At 54.9% G+C, this 16,888-nt stretch overlaps 8 protein-coding genes across 8 annotated transcripts; 4 read left to right on the forward strand and 4 right to left on the reverse strand.

Annotated features, from left to right (window-relative positions):
- Positions 1–25: 25 nt before the first annotated feature.
- CkaCkLH20_08426 (uncharacterized protein) lies at positions 26–897 on the forward strand (the record flags this gene model as incomplete). Its single annotated transcript, XM_038891141.1, has 3 exons — positions 26–90; positions 144–194; positions 273–897. The coding sequence occupies 3 exons, from the start codon at positions 26–28 to the stop codon at positions 895–897; spliced, it is 741 nt and encodes a 246-aa protein (XP_038743515.1).
- Positions 898–2,382: 1,485 nt separating this feature from the next.
- CkaCkLH20_08427 (uncharacterized protein) lies at positions 2,383–3,894 on the forward strand (the record flags this gene model as incomplete). The annotated part of the gene is made up of 2 exons (XM_038891142.1): positions 2,383–2,557; positions 2,612–3,894. 2 exons carry the CDS (start codon positions 2,383–2,385, stop codon positions 3,892–3,894), a joined length of 1,458 nt encoding a protein of 485 aa, XP_038743516.1.
- Positions 3,895–4,456: 562 nt separating this feature from the next.
- Positions 4,457–6,532, reverse strand: CkaCkLH20_08428 (nuclear export protein noc3; the record flags this gene model as incomplete). The annotated part of the gene is made up of 1 exon (XM_038891143.1): positions 4,457–6,532. One exon carries the CDS (start codon positions 6,530–6,532, stop codon positions 4,457–4,459), a length of 2,076 nt encoding a protein of 691 aa, XP_038743517.1.
- Positions 6,533–6,874: 342 nt separating this feature from the next.
- CkaCkLH20_08429 (60s ribosome subunit biogenesis protein nip7) lies at positions 6,875–7,568 on the forward strand (the record flags this gene model as incomplete). The annotated part of the gene is made up of 3 exons (XM_038891144.1): positions 6,875–7,100; positions 7,159–7,247; positions 7,317–7,568. The coding sequence occupies 3 exons, from the start codon at positions 6,875–6,877 to the stop codon at positions 7,566–7,568; spliced, it is 567 nt and encodes a 188-aa protein (XP_038743518.1).
- Positions 7,569–7,906: 338 nt separating this feature from the next.
- On the reverse strand, positions 7,907–9,560 carry CkaCkLH20_08430 (glutamate 5-kinase; the record flags this gene model as incomplete). Its single annotated transcript, XM_038891145.1, has 5 exons — positions 7,907–8,700; positions 8,754–9,024; positions 9,086–9,196; positions 9,269–9,456; positions 9,512–9,560. 5 exons carry the CDS (start codon positions 9,558–9,560, stop codon positions 7,907–7,909), a joined length of 1,413 nt encoding a protein of 470 aa, XP_038743519.1.
- A 1,512-nt stretch (positions 9,561–11,072) lies between these two features.
- On the forward strand, positions 11,073–11,933 carry CkaCkLH20_08431 (peptidase M76 family protein; the record flags this gene model as incomplete). Its single annotated transcript, XM_038891146.1, has 2 exons — positions 11,073–11,645; positions 11,706–11,933. The coding sequence occupies 2 exons, from the start codon at positions 11,073–11,075 to the stop codon at positions 11,931–11,933; spliced, it is 801 nt and encodes a 266-aa protein (XP_038743520.1).
- A 312-nt stretch (positions 11,934–12,245) lies between these two features.
- On the reverse strand, positions 12,246–13,546 carry CkaCkLH20_08432 (uncharacterized protein; the record flags this gene model as incomplete). The annotated part of the gene is made up of 3 exons (XM_038891147.1): positions 12,246–12,362; positions 12,417–13,388; positions 13,451–13,546. The coding sequence occupies 3 exons, from the start codon at positions 13,544–13,546 to the stop codon at positions 12,246–12,248; spliced, it is 1,185 nt and encodes a 394-aa protein (XP_038743521.1).
- A 540-nt stretch (positions 13,547–14,086) lies between these two features.
- CkaCkLH20_08433 (uncharacterized protein) lies at positions 14,087–15,073 on the reverse strand (the record flags this gene model as incomplete). Its single annotated transcript, XM_038891148.1, has 2 exons — positions 14,087–14,600; positions 14,658–15,073. The coding sequence occupies 2 exons, from the start codon at positions 15,071–15,073 to the stop codon at positions 14,087–14,089; spliced, it is 930 nt and encodes a 309-aa protein (XP_038743522.1).
- Between the last annotated feature and the right edge of the window lie 1,815 nt (positions 15,074–16,888).

Raw genomic sequence — 16,888 nt, forward strand, 5'->3', positions numbered from 1 at the left:
CAAGGCCCCAGGCAGAACGGTCAGCATGTCGGCGTCTCTCAAGAAGAAGCTGGTTTACTCGGTCGATACCCCTTTCTCCTCGGCAGAATGGTATGGCAATTTCCCGTGCCTTCCGTAGCTACGTGCTGACAAGCCATCTGCAGGCCAGAAATCTCCTTTGAGGACCAGGAGGCAATCCTGGAGTTACTATGCAGGTACGTCTCTGTTCGTGGAAGCAGCACCCTCTCCTACTCTTTGTCCTCTCTCATCAAGCGTTTGCTAATTCTAGACAGCCTTCTGGCCCCAATCGGGCAACACCGCCAGAGACACGTGAAGCCATCCGAAGGCAAACGGGCAGCCAAGAGAAAGAGAAAGGAAGAGGGGGCAGATGCTGCGGCATCGGAAAAGGGGCAACGCCCGCCTCCGCCGGAGATCGCTTCATTCGTCGACGTCGGTCTTGCCAGCATCACCAGAAACCTCGAGAAGCGTGCCGCAGCGGAGGTGAGCGCGGAGCCGATTTCGAGTGAAACGGACGACGCCCAAACGGCCAGCCAAAACAGTCCATACGCTGTCATCTTCGTGGCCCGCTCGGGGCAATCCTCCGCGTTCAATTGTCAACTGCCGCAAATGGTCGCCGTCGCCTCGAAGGCCACGCCATCCGCATCGCCGACGAGGCTTGTAGGGTATTCGAAGCCTTGCAGCGACAGACTCAGCGCTTGCCTTGGAATTCCCAGGGTCTCGTCCGTCGGCATTCGCGTACAAGCTCCCATGTCCAAGGCGCTGATTGACTTTGTCCAGCAGCATGTCCCGCCCGTGAGGATAGCATGGCTTGATGAGGCTCGCAATGCCAACTATATCCCGACAAAACTCAAGATAGAGGAGAAGATGGTTCCCGCGAAGAAGGCGGGCAAGGCATGAAAAGTCGACGTCATGAGCTTGCAAAATTTGCATTTAAAGGACTTGAAGGGGGAAGGATAAGGGAAGGCAAGACAAAATAAGAACTCGACTTCTGTGACCATCATCCGAGCTGAGGGCTTGAGCAGTTAGGTTGAGCGCTGATTTCAGCTGGTGAGGCAGACCTTCAACCATAGGTACTGGTATTTATTATCGGCTACGTTTCACTGACACGGATGGTGATGGTCCTGGAAGTGAACCTAGGCCAATATGAAGCGCTTTCCACTGAGGGAAGAAGAATGTCTGCCAGTGGCATCTGAGACAGGAAGACAGGATGCCCCGAAATAAAGAGACGTTTATTCCCAACGACTTCACTGATGCTATCTTCGCTTTTATCGTCGGTCCACTAATTTCGATATTGCTGATGCCACCATTCGTATGGTGCTTTCATGAGAACAGTTTTTTTCCATCTGGGTACCTATTTGGAGCAGATCACGTCTGATTTTGAAGAATAGCGAGCTCCCCAGGCAGGTAAGGCAGCACCCACGAGGTTCCGATATTTATTCCACCGTTTGATAACCAATCTAGCTCTTCCAGGACAATCAGTTCTTTGATGACATCTGCAGTATGCCTCTGCTATCTATAAGCAGGTGCAGCCTTGTGCCTTCCCTCTTTGCCAGGCTGCAATCCTCGGGTCGTCGTGGTCATGCTTCAACCTGTCTCAACCCGGCTTGAACCTTCCTCACCTTCCTCACGATGACCAAGACACGGCTTTATTACCTTACTTGCCAGCCCCAGTCCCTCTCTCAACCCTTTATCTTTTTCAAATCTCCATCTCGGCCACCTCGCCGTCAGATTTTCTGGTCGCCCTGGTTACAACAGAAGTCCATCATCCCCAAGCAACGAGGCCAGCCACTACCCTACCTTACTTCCCATCAAACTACCACGCCAAAAGGATTTCAAGCCCTACCACTGCCGCATCACAAGGACAGGAAGATCTACTTTTGTGCTCCTTCCTGAAGTGCCTGACAGCCAGACCTCATTTATTGAGGCGACTTCTTCTCCCTTCGACCACCTTCCTACGGTCACCTTCCTCTTGATTTCCCTCACCTCGCTACCACTTCCCCTTCTACTTCTTCCAAACAACCCTCTCTCGCCTACAATTCTTTCCAAAACATCAACAAACGGTGCCTTTCCTCTCAAGGGGCCATTCCCACCGAATCTTGGTTTTTATCTCCTTCCTGGTACGGAAGCAGCAATCTTGGTAAGTAAATTTGGACAGACTGCTCCTTTCACCTGCCTTCTCCCAAGGTCTGGACTTGTTTGCCCCTTCCCTTCCTTCCTATCTTGCTTGTCTCGAAGGAATGCCCCCAGAGTATCATGCCGGGCATGTGGCATCATTTTCACAACTTCCACATCAGCAGTTTGACCTCTCTATCACCATCAAATATGTAGACTCAGAGAGCCATCTACTGTTTTCCCGAAAACTAACATCTGTAGATCTTCAAGATGCCATCTCCTACTCCCGAACAGATGGCGTTCGCCAAGCAGCTTCAGCAGGAGTTCAGAGGCCGAGGCAGCAGTCGAGGTGGAAGCAGTCTTCGGGGAAGGGGCAACGGGCCAATTACTGCCGGTCCTCGTTCTGAGCGTCAGGCATACCCTCCCGTCAGATCCAATGCCATGGGTGAGTCTACAACGTCAGTTAGTTATGTATTTGTTGTCACTAACGGGTGAATAGTCCGGCCAATGCCTGCAGCAAATCATGCGGGCTTCCAGAGACCGATGCCCCCGGCTGCAGATGTACAGAGAGCTCCAATCAAGATCAATAAGGATCTTTCTGACTGGGTCGATGGCGGGAAGCCTTCCAAGCCGGTCAACCCCGAGCCTTCTGCTTCTGCTCCTGCCGTCAGTCAGCCTGCGGTCGACTCCCAGCCCCCCCATCTTGCTCGCAAGGCAGCAGTCGTTGCTCAGGCCCCGGCTACTACACACACTGTCAACAGCACGAAGGAAACCGTTGCCCCGAAGACGTCTCATTCTATCGTCGCCGGGGCCCCCGAGCCCTCTGCCGCTTATCATCAACCTGAGGCTCCTGTCAAGCAGAAACCAGATGGTCAAGACAAATCTGAGGCGTATTCTACCCACAATGGCCTTCATCAGAGCATCTGGGCTGGCCAAGGACAGGCCCCTGAGGCCGAGACCGTGAAGGCTGCGACCAACAAAACCGACACCAACGAGGTCCATCTCTTCCAAGTTACAACTGAGAATCACGCAACCAAGGACGCGGTTTCGATCGACCGCGCCATTACTGCTACTCCAACTGACAAGATCCAGAAGAATGATTCCCTGGCTGGACAGGCCTCTCGCTTGCTTGCGGACACGGCACCCACCAGCAGCAACAACGCATCCGGCAGTGCTACTTCCACTATCTCTGCATCGGCTCACAACGAACCTGGATTCAGCCTCGCTGATTGGGCCCTCCAGATCCTGAGAGCGGGTAAGGTGTTGCCCCCTAAGGAGCAAACCGCTGCTCAATTGAGCAAAATAAAGCAGCCTGAGAAAGAGACTGCTCCTCACTCGAGCAAGGGTATTCAGCCTGAGAAGGCGGCTGCTGCTCACTGGAGCAACGGTGAGCGGGCCGATTCCGAATCTCCCACCACCATGGACATGCATACCAAGATCTGCAACTGCCCCAAGCGAATTCGCCCTCTCGCTGGCCTGAGCGCCTCCCAGTTCAACAACGACGCCGACGGTGACCGTCAGATTGCCGGCTTGTCCGAGACTGCGAGACGCAAGTTTGCGGTCAACGTCATTAAGTTCGATCATCCCTTAGAGGACTGCCCTATCCTGCTGAAAGCCCAGGCAGAGTTCCCTCTCAGCTTCGGAGCGATTCCCGCCACTCTCGATGAGCAGGAGGATAATCTTGATGTCATCCCCTACCAAGCCAACGAGGCTGAGGCGCCTGGCAAGGCGCAGAAGGTATCAGGTCTTGGTCGTGGATTGAATGCGTCAATCTGGGCATAAATTGGTTCATGGCCTCTGCCTGATTCGATCATCTCCCTCGTCAACACGAACACTCGGCTTGGGGTCTGTCGGATGACTCTTCTATTGTGTCAGTATATACACGCCTTCAACACTCACTTCACCAGTTGAAGCCCGAAACCCGATGTCACGGAGATCAACGTTCAGATAATGACGATATTATTGGTTCTGCTCTCGCAAAGCTCTCGCAAAGCCTGTCGCTTCGAGAATCTGGAACAAGACCGCACACATTGCATACGCGCAAGGATTGAAGGTTCGGAGAAGGACATACGGGCTACGGCCGTCACTTTTGCTCAAGGATGATAAAAAAGCTCAGCACTGAGGTAGTAAGATAGTCAATCAAGGATTTCATAGAACACGTTTGCTGATGTGACAGTGATGCTCTGCTTGATATGTGGTACATAGGCCCCAACGAGCAACGCGATCGAGGTAAAGCGCGAATCAAGGAAAGGAACTGCTCACAACGTACGTCCCCTCTAACGCCAGGTGACGAAGAAAATCATTAAGCCTGGTTTTGTATTCCCCAACTCCTCTATTCCATGAATTATGCGTTACCAATGCTCTTTTCTAGTATCTTGACACCCTCCCTGACCTTTGGCGAGAAATGCCTCCTCAGCAACTCCCCCTCCCACACTGTCGTCGCAAACGGATTACTTCCCTCCACGCTGTCACTCAACGCGTTGTAGTTGCCGTCGCCTTTCCTCTCCTCCGTCCGCCACAACGCGCTGATCTTCTTGCCGTGCGTGTGCGCCACGTCCTGCAGCAGCGCCAGCACCGCCTGCGTGGACTTGTCCGGCGTGTGCAGCGAGGCAGACATGAGCTGCTTCGAGAACGCGGCCAAGCGCAGCGGCGGGACGGAGCGGATCTGGTACGCGGGCAGGAGGACGGCCGTGAGACAGCGCAGCAGCAAAACGGTCGTGGTCTGCAGGTTGACGCGGTTGTCCTTGGTCGCGCCGGGGCGGATGTGTAGCGATTTGGACGTCAGCTCGAGGTCCGGGTTCAGAGAGAGGAGGGGCATGGAGGTAAAGAGGTGCGTCACGAAGTGTGAGAGGTCGAGGTGCAGCTCGGAGCGGGAATTGTGCGCGTCTTGGCCTGCCAGGAGGGCGAAGGCGGTCACCGTGCAGAGGAGGGCCTCGCGGGTCGTGTTGCGTGCAGATTCGTCTTCGTCGTCGTCCTCCTCCCCTTCTGCCTCGGCGTCGGGCTCTAGGTCACCCTCGGCATCTTCTTGAGCGTGACGGATGAGATCCTTCAGGGCCTCGAGGAGGTCGCCGAAGAAGTCCTGGTTGATCAGGTGCGCGTACTTGGCCAGACCCTCCAGCACGGCGCCCATCAGGTGCGGGACGCGCAGCTTGAGAACGCGGAAGTACGTCACGAAGACGAGCTTCAGCGTCTCGGACTGCATGCGGTCGCGCTCCTCGTGGCTCACCAGCGCGTCGGCCTGCTGCATGTCCTTCTCGATCGCCTTCTGCTCCTTGATCTGCTTGCGCTGCTTCTTGGTGCGGAACTCCTTCTTGAAGGCCTTCCTCGGGGGCGGCGCGCCCGGGTCCTTCTCGTGGTCCACGCGGTCCTGGGAACCCTTTCCGGCGAATTCGTCCAGTAGGCGCAGGTGGAGGAAGAGGTTGAGGACGGTCTCGTCGACGAAGAAGTCGCGGGCCTTCATCATCTTGGCCAGCAGCGCGACGGCCTCCATGGCGGGGCGGCCCTCCTCGTCCTCCTTGAAGAGTGTCTCGAGAGACTTGCGGCACTTGACGAAGTCGGCGTCAACCTTGCGCTTCGAGAGCTTGCTGACGAGAATCTTGAGCAGGTCGTTGCGGAAGTTGAAGTGCGGTACCGCGTTGACGAGCGTGCACGCGCACGCGATGGCCACGCTCGAAATGCTCTGCCCCGTCTTGCGCGTCGCGGGTATGTCGGCCTTTGCCCACTTGGCCAGCTCCTTGATGTAGACTTGGTACCCGGACACGAGCGCCTGCTCGAAGGCGCGCAGCTTGCGGACCTCCTTGGACAACTTCTCAACGGGGGCGTCTTCGGCGACGGGGCGGATGCGGTAGCCCGGGATAACGTCCTTGTACACGGCGAGCTGGGTGGCCAGGGCGATCTTCTGGATGGTCTGAATGCGCGACTGGCCGATCTTGGCGAGAGCCTTGAAGGCGCCCACATTCTCCTCGGGGTCCTCGTTCAGCGCCGTCGCGATCTTGGCGAGCTCTTCCTTTGCCTGGATAATTTGCACGTGCTCCGGCAGATCGGATTCCTCCTCTTCCTTTCTTCGACTTTGGCGCATCTTCTCAGCTTCAGCCTCGGCCTCGGCGATGGCCTCCTCGTCCTCCTTGCCCTCGAGCCAGTCGCCGTCGCTTTCCACAGAGGCTGCATCGTCGTTGTCGGGCTCGAGGGAGCGGTACTGCTCGAGGCGGCCGTCGGCGGTCTTGATGGGTAGCCTGTTGCTGTCCTTCTTGTCCTTCTTGCTGCCCTTGCGTTTACGGTTCTCGTAGTCCTGCTCCAGGTCCCAGCCGGCGGCGCTCTTGAAGAATTGCTTCTGGATCTTCTTGGAGGAGCGGGACTTGGGTTCTTCGTCTTCGGGGGGCGGCGTAAGCCTGCGGCGCTTGGGGGCTCTGACGGACGACATGTTTGCGGTGGTTGTCGTGGGTATGCGGGTGTTGTGAGACAGCCGTCGGTGTGGAGGAACTCGGGCTTGGTCGAGATTTCTCGATGCTGGAGTGGATTGAACGGGACCCTGGAAGAGGGACGTCGAGAACTTTTTAGTGGAGTCCGAGGCAATTGAGCCAATCACGACCCCAGACCGAGGCCTGACCGCCCGAAATTTTTTGGGTTTCTGCCGCTCCTCCAACCTTTGGCATCGCGATACATCCCACCCTCTCAGCACGGATCCCAGCACCTTCGAAAGACTCTTCGTCAGTCTTCACAAACCTCGATCCGGGAGCCGACGAGACGAAAACTATCGCCCAAGATGCGTCCCCTTACGGAAACAGAGACCCAGACCCTCTTCAACAAGCTGGCCAGCTACATGGGCAGCTCGCTGAAGAACCTCATCGCCCCGCTCGACAACTCCCCCGACGCCGACCGCTATGTCTTCCGCATGATCAAGGACCGCGTCTACTACGTGCGCCTGTCCGTCGCCAACCTCGCGACGAGCATCGCCCGCGACAAGCTTCTCAGCATCGGTATCTGCCTTGGTATGTCGCATGCGCATCACCCTATCAACCTTCCAATGCTAATCGATCGGTTCTGCAGGCAAGTTCACCAAGACGGGCAAGTTCCGCCTGCACGTTACGGCCCTCCCTATCCTCAGCGAGCACGCGAGATACAAGATTTGGGTCAAGGTGCGTTCCGAACGACTCCCTCCAACGTGTGTCAACAAGGCGCAATGCTAACCACGACCTCCCCGACAGCCCAACGGAGAAATGCCCTTCCTCTACGGCGGCAACATCGTAAAGGCCCACGTCGGCCGCTGGTCCGACGACTGCCCCGAGCACCAGGGTGTCATCGTCTTCTCCATGGACGACAAGCCCCTCGGCTTCGGCGTCACCGCCCGCTCCACGGCTGAGGCGCGCCGTCTGGACCCCACTGGTGTCGTGTGCTTCAGGCAATCGGACTGCGGCGAGTACCTGCGTGACGAAGATACCCTCTTTGCGACCGGTTAAAGTGGTCTGAATGATGGTGCGTGGCTTGATCAGACAGGTCGAAATACCCGCGGAAGACTTGTGTGTGTATAACGGGACGGCGTTTCTTGGCTTATAAAAAAAGAAGAGTAGAAGACCGGGAGGGGCATCTTGACGGCGTTTTTGTTGTTCATCAACAGTCTCATATTTTAATTTTCTTCTCTCGTCATAACAGCAAAAAGTCTAATATCGACACCCTCTCATGCTGAAATATGCCGGATTGCTCCTTGGAACCATGTGGATATTCGCCCTTTTCCTCTTTGCCTCATCATGCATGCCCATATTCCGTAGCCCAACGTCAAAACGCACAAAACAAAGCTTCATGCTCCCGTCTTCTGTTCGTACCCCGCGACCCCCGCGATCACCTCCTCCACAACCTGCTCCCGAACCTGCTCCTTCACCTTTTCCAGGCTCGGCGTCTGCGGCCGGCTCTCCCGTCCCCAGATGCGGATGTGCTGCCTCTCGGCCACGTACTCGCTATCGGCGTACCCCAACAGCCCGTGGATCTCGGAGCTCTGGTGGCCGCTGATGCGCATCACCTCCGGCGCGGCGTAGTTGACCAGCGCGCGGCCGACCTCGAGCGGCGTGCCGCCCCACGCCTTGCCGCCGTTGCTCACGTCATGAAGCCTGTCCACGACGACGAGTCTCACAGCCTCGTGCTGGGCGAAGTTACCTTCGACGTCGACGACGCCGGCGGGCAGCAGGCCCGCCTTCCTCAGGAGGGCGCTGTGGGCGCCGGAGTCGATGTAGATGGTGCCGTGGGGTTTGAGGCCGTGGAGCATCCAGAAGTGGCGATCGCCGATGGGGTCCGGGGAGGGGAGGAAGCGAGTATGCAGCGGAGGTCTCTCGGCAGACTGGTCGAGACGCAGAGAGGCGGTGGATTGGGAAAGGGGGTCGTCGGTGTGGTCGTGGTCGTGCTCACCTGCACCGTCGACGGCGTCGAGACGCGGGGAGGACTTTTGTTGGGCTTGGATGTAGCGGACTATCTTTACGATGTTGCCCGGGTTGGAGGAGCGGGTGATGACGGTGGTCACGCCGGCGGAGGTTGCAAGGCGGGCGGCGACGATCTTGGTCATCATGCCGCCGGTGCCTAGGGCTGATCCTGCTGTTGAGACTGTATTTGTGTGAGTTGGTAGGACGCGAGGCAGGGGAGGGGATATGGTCTACCATCGGCCTGGATGCTGGAGATGTCTTCGACGACCTCAATAGCCTGGGCGTCGGGGTTCGTCCTGGGGTTCTTGTCGTAAAGACAGTCGACATCTGTCATGAGGAAGAGCATGTCCGCGTGGACCATGCCGGCCGCGATGGCGGAGAGGGTGTCATTGTCGCCGAACTTGATTTCCGACACGGCGAGGGTGTCGTTTTCGTTGACGATGGGAATGACGCCTAGGTCCAGCAGCTCGTTGAATGTGTTTTGAGCGTTGAGGTACCGTGTTCGCTGGGACACCATGTCAGACCTTGCTCGCATCGTGGATTGCAGGGGACGACAGTCTACTTACATCTGCGATGTCGCTGCGAGTGAGCAGGATCTGGGCGACGGGTTGCCTGAAGTGACCAAACAGGTCGTCCCAGAGACTGATGAGTCTGCACTGTCCGATGGCTGCCAAGGCCTGTCACACGGGTTTCGTCAGTTCAAAACGAGCTCTTCGCTGCCGTTTGGAGGTTTCCTGGATGAGGCGGACCTGCAGCGTTGACAGGTGCTTCGGGCGTTTCTCCATCTCCATACGGAGGAGACCGACGCCGATGGCGCCGGACGAGACGATGACCACTCTATGACCATCCTTCCTCAACTTGACTGCCGTCTCGACGATGAGACTCAGGATGGACAGCAAGGGCTGGTGTGTTGTCTCATCGACGATGGAGCTGGTGCCTGTGAGATGAGTTAGATCACTGTGAGTGACAGTTGTGAGGGGCAGGGGACTCACCCAACTTGAGCACCACCGTCAAGGGTTTCGGGCCCTCACGGTGCTTCATATCTGCGGATGAGGGTATTCAGAGTTAGTCACACGCGCTGTTTTCAACTTTTCACCCTTCAGACAAAAAGCCAAGGCAGGGAACATGAAATGCAATCAGACGAACATGAGCCCAAGAACCAAATCGGCATTGGGCAACATTACGTATTTAAAAAAATTACTGGATCCTCTTACAAGTTGGACCACTCTCTTCCGCCATTGCCAATGCTAAAGTAAAACCAAGCGACGTCGATTATTGTGGGACGGAAGGGGGGCTGTTGAACAACACAAATGATCAATCAAGGCCCCTGGTCTGGTTGCGCCCTTCGTCGTTCGTTGCTGTCGGGGTTGGTTTCTTGCTTTGGGAACTGACTCTGACTCTGGCTGCATGGGTATGGACGGTGAAAAAACCCTTGCCCGATGTCGGGATCGACCGGCGTTATGGACGGGAGCACGGGGGTGGTTCGGTAGGTGGCTCGGCAACCTATGAGAAGGCCCGTAATGCCGCTAAAAATCCGGGGCTAGCGGCATCTTCAGCGATATCCCGCCTTTTTTTTGCATCCTTGTGTTGGCCCAAGAAATGATCTCATGCATCCATCCGATGCATGTTTGGGCTTGTTGACCGCTTGACTCTTCATCGAGTAAGATGCAATGTCTCTTGAAAAAGGCGCGCCTTATTGATTTGGGGTTATGTACGTAGATCACGGATATCAGGAATGGAACGGTGGAACGTGGGGGAGCCGATACCTCTTGGAGGTTGCGAGGCGGGAGTAGATTTATAGTCAAACCGGAATCCAGGCAAAGGCATTCCAGGGTCCTTCTCGAAGCCATTCATAAGTTACCAAATCGGTGAAAGAACATGGCTTGTTTCTTGATTTATGGGTGTTTATTTCAGAAACCACCGACAATGCTATTGTGACTGAACTCCAACTGGAATGTCTGCTCATGTGCCTCCCGAATGAAATGACTTTGAGTCCGAAGGCCAGGACAATCGATTCATCAAGTTGTTTTCCGTAACTTTTGAAACCTTGCTCTCTTGGCTTCGTCGTTGCCGAAGTCGCTGTCGTCTCTGCTTTCACTGTTGTCGTTAGGATCCCTGACTTTACAGCTGCCAATCCCCCTCCATCCCTTTTTTGTTATTGATATCTTCCCATTCGCCCTAAGCATTATTAATATTCTGGAATTCTGCTAACGAAAATGTCAAGCCAAATGGCATTTCTAACGTTACTCCCTGTCCTTAGTATTCAAATTCTTCCTAGCCCGATGTCCAATTCCTTCTGTAATGCCAGTCGTTGGATTGGTCCACTAATTTAGACGCTATCGCCAGTGCTTGACGCACCCGGCCAGCGCATGCGTCGTTATCGATAACGGCCAAAATTTCCGTCCCGACCTCCAATCAACACCTCTCATCCATACCTCACCCATCACCACCATCAACGAACGACTTCAAACAGCAAAGCCCTGCGCGTCCACCTCCGTCCGTCCACGAGATACCCCAGAACCGAACAGGACGGACGATCTCCAACCTCACACAATGGCTTCCGAAGCCCCCTCACAAACCCCAGCGCCCCCCGCGCCAGCTCCCGCACCCGCATCCGCGCCGCAGCAACAATCCCCCCCTCGCGAGCTCCGCAACGATCCCGCCCGCACCGGCTTCGACCCGCAGACCAAGTGGTGGATGAACTACTTCAACATCCTGACGGGGCGCATGACGCCCGAGGGCCAGTTCCACTACCGCGAGCACCGCTACCGCGTCCACGAGGAGCGCGACTGCAAGAAGTGCGAGGAGAGCCGCGACTGGCTCCTCGCCTTCTCCCCGACCGTGCGCTTCCTCAACGGCAAGATCGCCGACCTCAACGGCCAGCTCGACAGCTCCAACATCCTCTGCCGCCGCTGCCCGGCCCGCCTCACCGAGGACGGCGAGGTCCACCGCCAGTCCGGCGGCTTCAGCCCCGCCCACGGCATCCTCATCTGCGCCAACGAGGTCAGGGACCGCAAGCACCTCGAGGACACCCTCTCGCACGAGATGGTCCACGCGTGGGACCACCTGAGGTGGAACGTGGATTGGATGGGCGATTTGGACTTGAAGCACGCGGCGTGTACGGAGGTGAGTATCCTCGCAGGGAGGAAGTGCTTGGGGAGACAGAGATGCTGACTTGCATGATAGATCCGCGCTTCAGCGCTAAGTGGCGAATGCAGGTGGACGAGAGAGGCGTTTACGAGAGGGAACTGGAGTCTGTCGCAGCAGTTCCAGGACTGCGTACGCAAGCGCGCCATACAATCAGTTCTCAACCGCCCCAGGTGCAAGGACGATGTGCAGGCGACCAAGGTGGTGAACCAGGTCTGGGAATCGTGCTTCAACGACACCAGGCCCTTCGACGAGGTCTACAGGTGATGGACGAGATGACGGCTCGGGATAGAGCGTGTGTACAATACCCCCAACTTATGTAATTTCTCCCCACGTGAAGCACCACAAATGAACAGCAGATGTTTAGATGAATGACTATTTTGGTTTCGGTTCGTTGGCTACTCAAAAGGATGACATGAAGAATCCCAACTCCCATACATGCAATGGAAACAAACCCCAAACCCCATCAAGCCGTAGATCAGAGCCCGCCTAATCCCGCATTAAAAAAGAATGAACGCCGCTAATCCTACAAGGACCGTTATGCCTTGGCTGGTATGCATGAATCATGAAGGTCGTTAATTAATAGCTCTTCTCGCGGTTGGAGGCTCTCTCGCCCTTTACACAGTGCTTGACGATCCACGGGTGGGTTTGGACCTGCTCCAAGGGTATTCTCTTCTCGGGGTCGAGGACAAGCAGCTAGGACAAATGTTAGTAATGGTCTGTGGTAGGGCTGAGTGGAATGTTGCTTACCTTCTTAATCAGGTCCTTGGCCTCGGGACTGACGAATGACGGCACAGTCATGTCTGCCCGAGCGATTCTCCTCTGCGTCATGACGGGCGTGTCCTCAAAAGGCGCCTCACCAACGAGGAACTCGTACGTCAAGACACCTAAACTCCAGAGATCGACCTTCTCGTTGTAGTAGTTGTCTGAGCTGCCGGGCTTGATCATCTCAGGCGGCAGGTAGTCAAGGGTTCCGCACATGGTGTTGCGGCGGTTGTTGGGGGCGTGGACACTCCAGCCGAAATCCGAAATCTTGATCTCTCCATGGATGCCCATGAGAATGTTCTCAGGCTTGATGTCGCGGTGGATGACGTGCTTGCGGTGGAGATACCTCAGCGCCGATGCCATTTGGGCGATGTACTGCGCCGACTTCCACTCGGGGAAGCGGCTCTCCTTGCGGAGGTGCTTGTACAGCTCACCCTTGCCGGCGAACTCGAGGATCAGGAAGACACGCTTGCTGTCGTGGAAGTGACCGTACAGCTGGAGGATATTGGGATGGCGCAGGTTGCTCTGGATCTCGATCTCGCGGCGGACCTGTTTCTCGACGCGACCCTGTTGCAGCTCGTTCTTGTGCAGGACCTTGAGGGCGCAGATGAAGCCACTCGTGCGCTCGCGGGCAAGGTAGACCCGACCGAACTTTCCTTTACCCAGAGGGCGGCCAATCTCGAACATTCCCAGGTGGAAGACTTTCGGCGGTGAGGGCTCGACAACGACGGAGACACCCGACTTGCGTTCGATTTCGACTAGTTCATCGGAAGCTCTGGAAGAGCTGGAGGGTAAAGGCTTTCTCGTTGGTGATGCAGGGTTCTTGGCCTCGCGTTGCGCCGATTGCGATGGCAGCTTCACCGAGGCGACAGCATTGGTGCTCTGAGATTGAAGTGCTACCTTGATGAGGTTCGGTCTGCTGGAGCTATGTGCCAGCTGTGACGTCTTGACCATAGTCTGGATCCCAAGTAAGCCGAGTTGTCAGACACAGCAGCAGTTGCGACAGCGACGGTACGAACCTGGGTCTTGGAGTAGAGCTTGGAGCCATCGCCGGGGTCGTTCTCGTCATTCACAGACATGCGCTCAAAACGCGACTCCAACGTTCGAGTGGCCATTATGCTGTGCGATGAGAGGATGCCGAAAGATGAATGTTCCCTGTTGGTTAGAAAGAGTGCCTGGATGTTTGGAAAGAAACTGGAGTGGCCAGATGGGTTATTAAGAAAAGGTTCGGTAACGATGTGAGCCGCCTAAACAATGGGGGTGGGAATCGTTGCCTGGGTAACAACACCAGGGCAGTAGCAACCCGCCCCACTCCTTCAGCCCCCCACTTCCCCTACTCCTTGGACATCGACAATGGACGGGCGCTTGTGCTGTCACCACTCTGACGTGAGCTTGTCTATCGCTGGAAGCTGATCGGACTTTAGGCAACGTTCGTCTCACTTGGTTTCTTTGCAGGCATTGTTTCACGATTGCTTGCGAAGTTGGAAAGTCTGTGGGGTCCCAAATCTACATTGTAACGATTGTACGGAGTAAAGTTCTTGTTTTGACAAGGACGGATGCGGCCTAACTGTTCTTGTTTCCTTGTAGTTTTCCTCACCGCTCGGTCTTCTTATGTCGCTACTGCAGTTGTCTGCCTTCGTTACCGATGTATTCGCTCATTCGCTATTCTCTCCGGGTGTCCCAAGCTCTCTCGCCGCCACCTCGGTCTCCATCATCGAATCCTCCATGTCCAATGTTGATGACTCGTCAGTTAGGTCAGGCTCAGAAACTGCCGTGGATGCCTCGTTATCAGCCCGGTGACGTTGCTCAATATTCCGCAGTTCCTCTGCCAGCCAAAACTCTGGGAGAGTCTTTGGAGCTCTGACTTGTCTGTCAATCACGGCCATTGTACGTGACGACTCGTTGTAGTCAGAATATATGCCAAAAGGAAGCAGTTCGCCAGCAGCGCTGTAAATCTCCACGGATTCCGCTAAGTCTCTTTGCATGATCGCGTTGCTCGCGTCGCGAATCTTGTCGGATATTACTTCAAGATCTGACGATTGCGGGTCATAGTAAAGACCTCTTCGCAGGCCAGAGTATTCATCGATGATGCCGAGTTGGTACGTCCATGCGTTCTCGACCATCGTCCAGATGGCATATCTGCAGGTGTCATACGCGGTTTCGAGGGTGCTTTTATCCAAGAGGTGGAGATCGGCGAGAAACAAGTCCGCCGCGGCGTTGCCCTACATCGCGAAGGGGACATTCGGAAGGTACATCTGCCACGCAACTCGCCATAGCAGATAGCAGCGCCATGCCTCGCTTAGGCCGTATTTCGAGGCCTCCTCGTCAAGACTTCTCACATCTTCCGGCTTGAGTTGTGGTCTCCCGCAGGAAGACCAGTAAGCGTCGGTGACTGGATTTCCGGGTGCTGCCATAGGCGCATCCAATGGCTCGTTTTTCACGAGGGTTGGAAACTGCAATGGATCGTACGGCCCCGGGCCAAGCACTCTTCGCAATTGAATGAGCCAGTAGCAGGTAAGTCCGCATCTCTCTGCCTCAGATGCGTTTTGCACGTCGGAGACGCTGATGGGCTCGTTGTTGTGGATTTTCCAAGTGAGAGACCTCTCATGGCGGATAGCTGCGTCGAAAGCGATAGACGACATGATGATGAATGGGGGAGGTGTGGATGTCGATACTGATGCTGATGCTAGGGAGATTGGCGTAGGTCTAGAGAACGAATGATGTTGTGTTGATGTTTTCTAGGGAGCCAGCATACGTTAATTACGAGAGAAAGAATCAGAAGGCATCTGGGTGGTGTTCCTTGGTTGTGGCTCGCACACATAGCCATCGCACGTCGTCGTTGTTTCCCATGGCAGCCTCGTTCGATGTCTCTCCTGCCGTTAGCTTCTTGACTCTGGCTGATTTCTCTTTCTGCGGCTATCGATCTTACTTGCTTCGTCAGTGCCCCGATTGCTCTTGCTGTTATCGTCGATCTTGACATCCGTGGGTTGCTCCTGGGGACCAAGACACCAATGCCGAAGAGGATATGGCAATAGCAGTGAAGGAGATGTGACGACAATTTCCTCTCTTTTGGTACGTTTTCAGCCTACCTACCTGTGGAGTAGTGAAACCTGTGCTAGATACCATAGTGGAACCTCATCAACCACTCTCTATGCAGCCATCCTTCTTCTATCGTCTTCTATCGTGGGCTAGCAGCCGGTGCTTCAAGCAGCAGGTAATCAGACACATGACTAGAGCGACAACTATACATCACTCAAAGTTGCTGGATCGATTTCTTCAACTATCTCCTGCAGCAACGCTCATGATCTTCTCCCTTGATGTGCAGGCGACGAATGTATGCGTTCGCGACTCCGTTCATTAATCCACGGTCGAGGCCATATGGTGTACGACGGATGTCGGGAGGTGCACTTTCACAATCCACATCAGCATCCAGGAGTGAACCGTGTCAAGAGAGCACCGTTGACGACCATAATTAGACTGGCTGAAAATGCACATGTAGCGTACGTATAAAACTCCCGGCTCAACTGAAGAGATGGATCGTAGGTCCCCATTTGGGGTCGGCCCCCATTCAGCTTCTCATGGGCAAAGACTTTGGGCCAAAACTGCGTTTACCAGATCGTAAGCCTCTTCGCATAAGTGAAAAGACCAAGTGAACCTAATACCTAGAGGCAAGTAAGCCCTTTTCAACCACTTGGCACTTAGTTCTGGCTCATAGCAGATATTCTCACAGCCCTATTCACACGTCAAGGCATATCCTGCTACATCTGTCGACACGACGTAAATAAGTGACATTCACTTAAAGTATATGAAGTCCCGCTGAAAAATACCTGCATTGATTCGTTCAAGTCATCGAGGGAGTGGCCATGACCATCGATAGATTCGTTTGGAGAGTCCTGTAGTCCAGACATGGCCAACTTCAGATGCCTCCGTTTGTCACAATTGGGTCAGCGATGACCCAGGTACACGAACCATTCTCAATCTATTTTTCTATTTTCTACTTCAGCTAGCACCTTAACACACGATCTGCAAGCCCAGCCTTAGGATACTAATCATCAACTATCCTACACGGTAGTAATAAACCTTTGGCCACCGTTCGATTCCTCTAGATGCTGTTGTCATTTCAAATAGCGACAGATGTCCATTGTTGCGCGAAACCACATAAGAGTCAAGGATAAATCTGTGCGGGAGAAGGAAACAAGAACATTCAAACTATTAAAGAAAACACCAAAGATGAGTCCAAGGGGTCATTTCGACTTCGTGGATCAATACTGACGGTTTGGAATCTCCTCATGGAGCCTTCTGGTTGGGACTGAGAACTTATAAGACGGGTAACTCAAAGTCACAAATCGGGCAGCCATATAGGAAGAATCAAAACATGTCTTCCGATAGATCGGGAAAGGACATGCAGCCGGCTGGTATATATGCCTATCTGCTGAAAGAACCTCATCGACCGGTTT

The sequence above is a fragment of the Colletotrichum karsti genome, assembly GCF_011947395.1.
Source record: "Colletotrichum karsti strain CkLH20 chromosome Unknown Scaffold28, whole genome shotgun sequence".
In the NCBI taxonomy this organism is placed as follows: domain Eukaryota; kingdom Fungi; phylum Ascomycota; class Sordariomycetes; order Glomerellales; family Glomerellaceae; genus Colletotrichum; species Colletotrichum karsti.